Source organism: Emydura macquarii, unplaced genomic scaffold, assembly GCF_026122565.2.
Source record: "Emydura macquarii macquarii isolate MOO-44397 ecotype Brisbane River unplaced genomic scaffold, CSIRO-AGI_Emac_v2 contig_480, whole genome shotgun sequence".
Classification (NCBI taxonomy): Eukaryota; Metazoa; Chordata; order Testudines; family Chelidae; genus Emydura; species Emydura macquarii.
The window spans coordinates 9,351,825-9,364,551 of record NW_027130617.1 but is presented as its reverse complement, the minus strand read 5'-3'; the positions used below and the strand labels follow the sequence as shown (position 1 = coordinate 9,364,551).

General features: G+C 37.0%; 1 protein-coding gene across 3 annotated transcripts in view; it reads right to left on the bottom strand.

Moving 5' to 3' along the window:
• The window catches only part of BCAR3 (BCAR3 adaptor protein, NSP family member), a 164,921-nt gene that overhangs the window by 103,097 nt on the left and 49,097 nt on the right, over positions 1-12,727 (bottom strand). For 2 of the 3 annotated variants that reach the window (XM_067538442.1, XM_067538443.1), the window contains exon 2: positions 4,915-5,029. In XM_067538442.1, the coding sequence (XP_067394543.1) occupies positions 4,915-4,993 (79 nt within the window). In that variant the 5' untranslated portion in view covers positions 4,994-5,029. Of the gene's footprint in view, positions 1-4,914; positions 5,030-12,727 lie in introns of those variants that run through there. The other variant, XM_067538446.1, reaches the window with a different exon arrangement.

The following is a 12,727-nucleotide window of genomic DNA, read 5'->3' as shown; positions in this document are numbered from 1 at the left end:
AGGAAGCGTTCAAAGCAGTCTCTGTCTATTGGCAAATGTACCAGAATACTTCAGCTCCAGTCTGGAATCTGAAAAGCAGATCATGAATACTACTGTACTGAAAACTCTGGCTATGATTCCAAGGATTTTAAGGTAAGCAGAAGAGACACAGTGGGAAAAAACTGATCTGTCTGAGAGTGACTTGTGTCCAAGAGCAGGACCAAGTAGACACTTTTGTTGATCACTTTGGCTCTCTGATAACTCTTTGCTAAAGACTGAAGTATTGCTTCATATATGATTATTTACTAGCCTCACTGAGAATGGAATTTTTAAAAAATAGCTGTATTGTCCATCTATATTGTTTTCATCCCATCACTAAAATATAGTCTATACCAATGGTTCTCAACCTGTGGCCTGCTTGTGGCCCAATCAGCACACAGCTATGGCCCATGTAACATCCTCAGGGCCATGCAGGTAGTTCTGACTGTGGCCCACAATGGTAAATAGATTGAGAACCACTGGTCTATACAGTATAAACACTATAGTTCTGGAACACGTGGCTGCTAGAAGACTGTTTGCTGGGGGCTGAGGCCCCTTTGTGCTTGCAGGTAGTTAGAGTTAAAACATGGGTGGCATGTACTTTATTGCTCTCCCATCTCCCTTCTTAATAGCACAAATTCTAGGCCTCCTCTGCCATACACTATGAGTGAAAGGGCAGAGAAGCACAAGATCAGAAAGAAAAAGCAGTGCACTTAAACTTGACACCACTGCAAAAGGAAAATAAATTCAACAATAGCAGATAGTTACTTATAAAGAAATGTCAATGTAAAAGCTTCTTTCCAAACCAGAAGCAGGAAGATAGAGAATGTTAACTGTGGTTCAGCTTTTGGATGTTGTTTTATATTCAATGGCAGTAAACTAATAGAATGCTTATATTTGTTTAAATATATCAACATTGGCCTTTGTTTTTTTTAAACCACAGACTAGGCCAATGAACCCATAAATGATCTAAACACAGATCCCATTAAAATAGCAAACTTTCTCTCTCTCCTTCTCTCTAGGAAAATTTATATAAACAAACTAAAAAAAATCAAGACACATTACATAGCCAGTCTCTCAAAGATAAAGATTTAAATATTCCTGTTAGGGCAAGAAAATATTTTGATAAAATTTTATTTTATTCCTACGACATTCCCCAAAGATACTAATGAAGTAAGTTTAAGCCACAAATTGTTATATTCAGAATTCAGCTAAATTGGAAATTGCATTAAAAAAGAACTACTAACTCTTTGGAATTCTATAAAAAATTCTCTCTCTACTTTTTGATGCTGGTCACTTTATCTTCCATTCTTACAGCTAATGTACAATTTCATCTGTATACAAAACAGCACAATCTTTAGGTTTATGACAATAAAGGTACCAATGAATTCTTAAATTAATAGCTTCTAACACTGGTAAAACCTAAAAGATATTTTAGTTATGTAAAACCAGAAATTTATATTCAATATTCACATTGCCCTGTCTACCGTGACATTTCCATCATACTGCAGGACCTGATTACAACAAAGCAGCCCTCCCCAACATAACTGAAACATTGTTTGGTCTTGTGGTGCAATTCAGATCAACCCATTTTTTAATCATGCTCTTGAAGGCGGTAGCACAATATTGTAACGTGATTAAAGCACTACATCCCATCTACACATAAGATCATACCCTGCTTTACCTATATTAACAAAGTCCTGTGCTGAATGGAGTTCCTCCAATGGAGATTGCCCAAATCTTCTCCAGCTGGCTAAAGCCCCCAATGGGCAATCTACATATTAGGGATACCTGGAGTACAATATGCTCTGGCCATGTTCCCTCGCTGTCCTTCACACTGGGAGTGGTGGGGAGGAATGAGTGTACATGGGTGTAGGAGCTGACTGACTATGCCTCCAGGCCCACTATGGCTTCTCCAGGTGGAGGTGGCCCTGGCGTGGGGGTTATTCCATTGCTTTTTGGCTTCTTTGCACTACCTGAACAGCAAAAAAAAGAGCCAGATTGCAGCAGAGAATATGACTATGTGTAGTCAGAACCAAAGAGAATATTGAAAGGATCTTAGTTACTAATTCCAAATATGTGATGCCTCATTCTAATTTCATTTAGGTTGGATTAAATGCTCATAAGAAATAGTAAATCAAATACTTCTGAGGCAGAATCAGGAAGCACCAAATGGCAGACATATTTTTGTATTTAACAGGAGCTTGTATTTGTCAGAGTTCGCAGAGGTGTGGAAGAATCCTCCACCTTTGCACTTAATTAGACCTTTTTAGAGATGAAAAAATCACCAATAAGACATGCCTGTGTCTTCAATAATATCTAACAACTTCTGAGAGTGTTTGCACGTTAAAATAACTTGTCTTGTACTCCATAGAAAATGACTGAACAATTTTAGTGCTAATCTAGGTTGTTTTTAAAATCCAAATTAAGACAATAGAAAAGTATGTTGTATTATGCAGTGGTATAATTTTTGGTGAGAAATGTATATTTATTTAAGAGTGAAAAAGAAAACTCATGCTCCACTTTGAGTTCAGTACAGTTCAGTGCTGAAAAACAAGTGTTTTCAGTGTAAATGATTAGGCACTCTTGCTCCTAGACACAGCACTTTGTTAAAGACAGACACAAAACAAAAACACTTCATAATAGGCTGGAGACTAGATAACTGCCATTAGTCCCTACTGTGAAAACAAAACAGTCTGCAGTCATGCTCAACTGACAGAACTGATCTGTTTTACAGCCTTCCCAGAGTTCTTTAACATAATGGAGTAATCCATCCCTGGTGTAAGTTTATTGGAATCAACAAGGTAACTCAGGGTGAAATTTGACCTCAGACTGAAATGAATATTTTAGTTAAACACAATTCTTCATTAACTAAAAAGAGAAATTGAGGGAAAATAGCAACCCAAATTGTTTATTTTCCAGTACAATGAACTACCAACATTATTGTTAGAATTTAGCTAAGGAAACTCCAACATTTTATTGCCAAACCAGCACGTGATACAACTTGCAGGGTAATAGAATGGTATGTCCAGAGGACATAAAATATGCTGCAACTCAGGAATAAAAATCTTGGTTCAAATTCACCCCTGCTGTGATACTATTGAAGCCATTGGAGTTACACCAGGGATGAATTTAGCCCTACACATTTGATGTTATAAAGTCTTAAAAGGAATATTGTTTCTGTGATATCAGTATCATATGGAAAAAGAACACTGCATATAAAGACTATTTGCAAACTCTTATGTCATTTTTAAGGGCTTCATTGCCTGAGCCTTTATTTTTCATATTTTCCTTATCTCCAAGGTCTCTGCTAAGATTAAATGTTTTATTTTTTAAAGTTCTCATCCACAATCTTGAGAAATGTTCTTGTGTTTGTTGATCCGTCATTGGCACTGAAGTTACAGATATAAACATTTTCATTTGTTTGGTACAATTCTTGTGAGATAAGCCTTCTTTCCTGTTGTATCTGCTCATTTAAGAGTTTGCCATTTAGGTACAGTAATGGTTCTTTTAATGGATTTTTGGCAGATCTGTGGAGTTGGTTGAATTGATATAAAATGTCTAGAAATCAGTTCAGTGTGTGGCTGAAAGTCTTAGCAGTACCTTTGATTATACATTTATTTCCCAATGAGAATAGTAATCCATTCACCACTATTTAAGTATCTAAGAAAAGTTACACGATTCCAGTCTTTAAAAGTAAATGAAAGCGGGTTCCACTCAAAACATCTCCTAGCCTCATTGCAACAATCAAGTTATGTAGTTTCCTATTCTATTCATAATATAGGTTACAAGAATGCGAGACTGAGTTTACTGAGTCGTGTATACTCTGATTTATGAAAGTTAATTACCCTACTGTGACATTTTCAGAATTAGATAAGTTTTTCTATAATTGATTAAATAAATCAGAAAAAATTATGATTGCAACAGCATACAGTTGTTTTTCAACCGTGACACACAAAATATCAATTCCCAAACACAGAAGACTAGCATAAATAAACACAGCATATTTATGAATAGTGTCCCTACACATGGTTCTATTCTCAGTCATGTCTTCCCACCTCCTCTGAAGGAAAGGCAGAAACATTATCAAAGTAAAACGTTGGCTTCTGTGTGGTCTGTGACAGCCTTTGCCCAGGATATTTTATAATTATTGGGGAGACATCATCATAACCGTACCTTGTTATCTAGCACAACATTTTTCAAAAGATTTTAAAGACTAAATAGTACCATCTTACTGAGTTTTTCCACTCAGAAGAGAACATTTTGAAAAGTTGCCATTCCTGCACAGCTGTAATGAGCCCCTCTGAGCAGAACTTTGGCACTTAATTGGGAAAAGGACTTGTATCATAATAAAACAAAATGTATTTTAATTAAATCCTAACAGTTTCACAACAGGGTCCAATATAGAAAAGGAGGGAGGAGAGTGCCTCTGTTAGCCATTCTCCCTTTAGACCAAACACCCACTACTCACTTCCTCTTTTCTCACAAGAGTGAAGCGATCTCTGCAGAACAGGGCTCAGTCTTGACTTTTTGGTTAGTCTTTTGAAATGAGGAAAAGTGATTCATGGCACAGCCTTTTGGCAATTATACTGTCTGTTAATTTTATTATTTGTTTTTAGTCTGAAGACTGAGAACTAGAGAGTGATACTAATATGGAGACTTCTAATGACAAACACCAAAATAAGAATGCATTAATGATCCCTATCTCCTCCTCCTTGCCCATCCCACAATGATCAGCAATTCTTGTTACAGTCTGACTACTGTAATCTTGTGGGCTTCATCACAAAGCTGTATCTTAAATGAATACATTGATCCAGCCTCTCTCACCGCTCTGATTGGAAAGTAACATTAATCCATTTTCTGAGCCTCTAGGAAACAACACAGCAGACATTTTACCTCTTTTTCTTTTGGTCTCCTGAAGTAGCAGGATATTGGAAAGGATATGTGTTTGGTGGACTTGGTTCTTAATTCCCATTTTTCTAAGATCAACTTCTGTTAGATGGAGTAAGTCCTGTAGCAAACCACAGAGAAAAAGAACATGCTGTAGAGAGATATTACTCCACTAGTAAATTCAACTTTCCTTGAACCAGGTTGGTGCCTTCTTTTACTGTGGGTTAAATAACAGCAGATTTAGAAAAATATTTAGGCATTATGTGAAGTCTCTTTGCAATGATAATTCCTGTCACTGAAGCAGGAAGGATTTCAAACTGTCATTAACAGACATAAAACCAGTTCACCATTTTAAAGGTATTTGGCTAATTATATGATAACAACAACATATGATGTAGCAGCACTTGGGTCAATGTAACTTTACATAGGTTAAAAAAAAAGTTCTTAAAAATGTTAGAGTTGTGATGAACAAAATGAGCACTTTTTCTCAACACACACTGAATGGTGAAAACTATGCATATTTAGTTTTGGGTGCATGTAGATGGATATTTTTAACAATAAGAAAGGTTTTCTCTTCAGTTATTACACTTTGAGAAATGGAAAATACTCATAAGCTCAGACTCCTCTAAGGAAAACAGCTGTTAATATACTACTTTCACTTACACTAATGAAGTGAGATACAGTTCAGACTTGATTGGGGGACATGAAAAATGATGGACTGTGAAGATTTTGGATAATGAAGGGACTACTTAATGTAATTAACAGACATCAGGGGACATGACCCTGTTTCGAATGACATGCGTTCTAAATAGCTGAGGTTGAACAGTTACCTTCTCCCATCTCTCCACTCTCTGCAAAATCATAATTAATTAAGGCTGCTGAATAACTCAGGGAATTATTTATGAAGTCTTAGAATGCTTCAATTTTATGTCAATGTCTTTAAAAGAAAGGAAAATATCAGCATTGCAATTTGAAGAAAATCCTTTAGATCACGTATGTTTTCTTTCTGCTTTGCTATTGTGTGTTTTGTCTGTGGAGCATAAGAATGTACTTCTTTGGAATTTACTCCACTTTGCTGCTGGCAGGTGAGGCTCATAACATTCCAGTCTATTGTGGTATTTTTTATGAAGTTTGGCATCTCAACTCTAGGATCATAAAACACAGATTGCATCATTACAGTTACTTTAAGTGCACAACCAAGACCACCAGCAAATAATTTATTTTTTAAGTTGAGCCACAATCTAGCAAATCTGCATTCTTTTAACTAAAACCATAGTACCTGATAGACACTACAGGATTTAGGGAACCCACTTTTATTCTCTGAGCCCCCATTTCAGTAACGAGACATTTCCATAAAACTGTAGAAGGAAGATCTGACTCTTTTTCATTTGAAAGTGTGAAATCAAAAGTGAGCATTTCCCCGTGTTGATACATTAAATTTATGTCAATAGAAGAGAGGGACTTTCTGATCCTGAAAATGGTGTAAACAACTATTATACTTATTTTTCCCCTGCCCACATTTACCAAAAGGGGAAAATACCAAAGGTGGATCCACAGAAAAGTTCGAAAGGTTTTAAAACTAATGTTAACACTGACACAGGATTCCACTCCTCCTTCAATACCACCCCGCCATCTCCCAAAAAAATCAAAACCAAAAAAACTCAACCTGATCGTCTGCCTGTCCAACTTTTACCAAACATGACAGAATGGCAACACAAAGGTAACTGGAGTTTACAACTCTGGTTCTAGACAACATACACTGGTGGAACACAGTAGGGGCTTTTACTGGCACATTTTTGAAGTAATGTTAGAGAAATTGTTATGACAGCAAAGAACAACGATACACATATGCCATGATTCTAAGAAGGAGAATAATCTCCTACCTGAAAGATTTCCTGCTTTATTTGAGATTCCCATACAACACTTCATGGTCCTCTCTAAGAACCAGCTAAAGTAATGGATGGGAATCAAGAGACCTATTATCTACTCCCATCTCTGCCACTTGACTCTTTCTGTAGCCATGGGCCCTTTAACTTCTCTATGCCTTAGTTTCCTCATTTGTAAAAATGAGAATAATGATACCCTCTGATGTAAAGATGTAAAGCCCCATGTAAATTCTAAATATTATTATTAAAAATACTAACTCTAGATAGCAGATATCATAGGTAATAACTAAGCCATCTGACAACTTAAACCCCAGTTCAGCAAGGTAAGTAAGCACATGTCTAGTAAGCTCATGAGTAGTCCCATTGTCTTCAATGGGACAAAAGTCAGGCACTGTGAATCAGAATCTACAGTATTTAGCTCATAAACTGGGGAAAGAGCATAAGGATGGCAATGGAGTGGAACCTCCAGAAACTAAAATAATAAATGGAAAAGCAACTCAAGGTCCTAACCATCAAAAAAGTCCATTGTATTTGGAGTGACGCACTAAGCCCATTATTAAGTTTTGAGCAGCAGCTAATTTTTTCCCCTAGATGGGCTTTCAGGCCTATAAACTAAATTAGTACTTTTGCTGTATATTTCTTTCAATTTGTTGCATATCAATTTAGCCTTCCCATGGTCCTATACTGGGATCTTTTGTGTTACAGTTAGCATGAATCACGTAGCAACATGTTTCAACTTACTCCTGCATTTTATTGACTGACCGTTTGCGTGGGGACCTAGGTTATCATAGAAAATGAGTCTTTTTATTAGCTGTCACAGACTCGAAGTTATCTTTGAAATCCTATTATCTTTATTCTGCTTGGATTATCAGATTACTCCAACACTTTTTAAGAACACTGGCAGGCAGGCAGCACATATGTGACATGAAAACCACATTTAATTAAAACGCTGTTGTCTGTTTCTGTAAAATTTGACTGGGGCAATGACAGGTGAATAACTGTAATTCATTTACAAATGAATACAGAAATGTTTTCAGTTGATGAAAATACTTTTAACAGTAATATTGATTCTATTTGTTTTCTGACTTTGTGAGATATACAGTAGAACCTCAGAGTTACGAACACCAGAGTTACAAACTGACCAGTCAACCACAGACCTCATTTGGAACCGGAAGTATGCAATCAGGCAGCAGCAGACAAAAAATTTTAAAAAACAAATAAAGTACAGTACTGTGTTAAACGTAAACTACTAAAATAATAAAGGGAAAGCAACATTCTTCTTCTGCACAGTAATGTTTCAAGCTGTATTAAGTCAATATAAATTTTTGAAAGAGCAACCATAATGTTTGGTTCATAGTTACGAACATTTCAGAGTTACGAACAACTTCCATTCCCAAGGTGTTCATAACTCTGAGGTTCTACTGTAATTGAAATATTTAGTGATAACACTAACAGTTCAAAGCAATATACAACTGTTGATTGCCCTCAGCAGACAATGAGTTTATGTAGAATATTAGAGGTAAAAGGATATTTTTTTTCTCTGGGAGGTGGGGGCTTACTTGCACATGCCAACAATGCAGACAGAAAACACAGGATGGTAGACAGAAGGGTGACTCTGGTTCTGACTTATATACATATATTTATAGGACTTTCTCAGCATTCCTGCAGAACTTCTAGAGATGGTGCTGAGATCCCCAAAATGACTGATGTGAGAGGCCAGGATTCCGTCTGGCATTGCTGATTCAGCACAGTGGTGAAGAGACACAGCAGAGGTTGTCTGTAATTTCAGAAGGCTACCTCATTCCACTCACTATAGTGAATAGAAAGATGTCATAGAAAACTTCTTTTTCCACACGTGCAGCAAGGCAAGATCCCTTTCTAGGACTCAAGAGTACTGAGAGAGAGGGACTATAATGGCCCAACCATGACCCCAAATGGACTTGGTCAGCCAGCTAAATGGGATATCCAGTCCTCCAGCCAAATAACATGTATGCTGTAGTCAACAGTACCTGCTAGCCAGGCATGCACCCAGCTTCTGGTAGACGCAGCTGGGTTAGCCAGTTAGAAATAGATAAATGCTTCATAATCTGTTAGTCCATTCACCTCACAATGCCTTTGACTCTGCAGAACAAAAACAAACAAGCAAATAAAAATGTTTGGCTAATGCTAATGAATGCTGAGCATCAATGGAATTCCAAAAGAGCACTTAAGATAGCAACTTTAATAGCAAATGAGCTCCTCTGATTAATGTTATCACCATTCATTCCAAAGAGATGAAGAATGATCTGGTCATTGTCTTAGAGCTACTGGGCAATTATGTATTAAGGTTGATTATGTTCAATTAAGATTGAGAGGCAGATCCTCAGCTGGTGTAAATTAATGTTAAATGGAACTATGATAATTTATGCCAATTGATGATATGTCTACATGTAGTTTGTTTCATGTGTAACCTTGATGTTACTGGGTATGTCAAAGGCTCTGGTTTTTTTAGCCTTCTCAGCAAGTGAATGATACACAGCCTACAATATAGTCATATTATTAACAAAAAAATGCTCAGTCCTTGTATTCATGGAAGATATTCCTCACTACCCTTCTCCAGCAACCATGCCTTAGTTTCTCCTTAATATTGTATAAATGGAGTGATAAAATGTATGAAAGGGAGAGAAGAGTAAATGGGACTGTAATGTGGGTGTGAATGTGGAGGAAGTGAATGGGACTGTGTGGTTTGTAGGAGACAAAGAATGAATAGGATCCTGTGGTGTGTGTTTGTCAGAGATACACAGACAACCTGGTCACTCAGTTACAGAGTATCCTATAACTAGGAGATAGAAGCTACTCCTTTGGCTCCATCAGGATGTTGGCTGGCTTGGAATTTGAGCCTCCCTGAGCACTTTTTTCACAAATTTCCATCTTTCTGTTGCTGGGACTCTGTTTTAGTCTTCATCTATAAGATCTGAGAACTCACTATTAGACCCACTTACTACTGTTGCTTAATTGATGGATTGGTGCATTGATTATTGATTAATTCTTAGGCAGCAGTGGTTGATAAGGGTTCGGTCTCTTGAGCAGCAACAGCATCAGGAGGATTATTACCAATATTATTAGAATGAGAGACTGAGGAGCACATGAGAAACAATTGTAATTTATCAAAAGTTCCTTCATTAACAAATCCACTAGGCAGATAAACAGTCCCACAGCATCAGAAAGAGAGAACAAAGTGTTTAGGCCTATGACAGGCATTACTCACATCTCTTGCTTGGGAACCCTGGAATGTCAGTCACTATCTTGCTCATCATCATCTTCATCACTGTCCTCATCACCACCAATGGCTGTCATCCTGGCACCTCCCCTGGCACACAGGCCAGGTTATACCTCTTATAATGAGTTACACTGATGCCTATTAGGATTTATGCCTATTCATGAAGATTTCAACCCCTTTTCCTTATCTATATTTCCACACCTCACTAAACTAGGGGTACTCCATTTTTCATAGGCTAACATGTTAGTTCCCCTTATACTCATTAACATTTATGTCACTCAATCACCGTAACAACTAGTGATTAGCAATCTGATGACACCCTCTGTCTGCAAAAAGCCCCAAAATACTCCAATCAACTTTAACTGGTACATTGCAATATATATTTTGTAAATATCAGCAATTATCTATTACTGTAACTGTTTTATCTTGAGACATTGACGAATGACCCTATTAGCTACCTACGTCAGCCTGCCTTTAGGCTTGAAACCTTGTTTGGCTATCTTACAGGCATCAGGCCTGTAGGCCCGGTGTTACAACATTAATTGATATTTATATTTTACTGCTATATCCCTAATATACCTGATATCTTTTATCCTTGGCTACACTGGCTCATAATCTATGCCACTCCACCTTACCCACTCTGGATGATTGAAGATGGCAGTAATGGAAGAACCATATTTCACCTTCAAAAAAAGAAGCATTAGAACATACCTTCCCCCACCTGGCAAGCATGGAGACATTGTGTGTCTATCACAGCACTCTGTAGGTAGCCTCAACCCATTATCACTGATACAGTACAACTTGCTGTACCATGACCCCAGACTGTAAAAAGACCGTGGTTTTCAATCTTGTCAGAGGAGCCCTTGCTGATAGTTTGTGGGTAGCTGGCTAATCACATAGTTCTCCTTGTTTTCATCTGCTACATTGCAGTAAAAAACAGAGAGAAATAAATTAAATACTCTCCTAATATCACTGCCCCATGGAAACAACTGCTGTATTTGCCTTAGAGTTATGGACTTGTGAATAGAAGCACACATAGCCACAAGGCAATTTCCATTAGAAGGTGGTGCACACTATGATAAGTCTGCAAATCTCTAATCTAAACCTCTGACCTGAAGTCTGAAAGTTTCAGGACTTCTCCAAAATATATGAACACCAAGACCAGGAGGAGGACAGATTCATGTTCAAACATGCCACTGTCTTTTAGTCTTAAATTTCTGTATTATATTTTAAAATATTTTCCGCTTTTGTCCACTGTGCAAGAAAAAGATTTTTTACTAGATCTGCATAAAACCTAGTTGAATTAGGATTTTTTTGGCAAGAAAACACTTGTTCTAACCTGCCTGCCTACTTTAAATGCGTAACATGAAACCACCCCCAGGCTGATGTATTATGGTCAGGAAAAAGCCATAATTGCTTACTGTCAAGCAAAGTGAGCTGTTTAATGTTGTTATAATTCTTGGACCATTGTAACAGTGCTGAGGTTATATATTTAACTGCAAATCCAAAAAGATTACCTTCTAAAGAAATGCATGACATAATGAGTTGCAGGTAGACCATTATATTATTAGTGCGGCTGTATATTTTTAACTATTGTGAAAAGTACCTACTGCAACAGATGGGTGCTTTAATTATAAATCAAAAAAATAAATACATTAAAATAACATTTCAAAAGCAGCCAGATGAAATAATAGACCCTCAGAGAACCACATCCCAAGAGGAATTTGTCTAGAGCAAGCTAAGGCCAGAGAGAACATTCCCATATAGGTTGTGCTGGTGGGAGAATGGTATTATATGTGAAAGAAAGTATAGAGTCAAATATAGCAAAAATCTTAAAGGAATCAAACTGTACCATAGAATCTCTATGGATAGAAAATTCATGCTTGAATAATAAGAATATAGAAGTAGGAATATACTATTGATCCACTGATGGTGACTGTGAAATGCTCAGGAAGATTAGAGAGGCTATAAAATTAGAAGATTCAATAACAACAGGGGATTTCAACTATCCCCATGTTAACTGGGTACAGGTCACCTCAGGACAGAATGCAGAGATGAAGTTTCTAGATACCATAAATGACTTCTTCTTGGAGCAGCTAGTCCTGGAACCCCCAAGGGGAAAGTCAATTCTTGATTTAGTCCTGAGTGGAGCACAGGATCTGGTCCAAAGGTAAGGATAGCTGAAATGCTCGGTAACAGTGACCATAATATAATTAAATTTAACATCTTGTGAGAGGGAAAACACCAAAGAAGCCCACCATACTAGCATTTAACTTCAGAAAGAGAAACGACACAAAAATGAGGAAACTAATTAAATGGAAATTAAAAGGTACACTTACAAAAGTGAAATTCCTGCATGCTGCATGGAAACTTTTTAAAAACACCATAATAGATGCTCAAATTAGATGTATACACCAAATTTAAAAAAATAGAGGACCAAAAAAGTGCCACCATGACTAAACAATGAAGTATAAAAAGTGGTGAGAGGCAGAAGTTGGAAGTTAAATCCTTTAACATTTAAAAATTGGAAGTTAAATCCTACTGAGGAAAATAGAAAGGACCATAAACTCCAGCAAGTCAAATGTAAAAGTATAATTAGGCAGGCTAAAGAAGAATTTGAAGAACAGCTAGCCAAGGACTCAAAAAGTAACAGAAAAAAAATGTAAATACATCA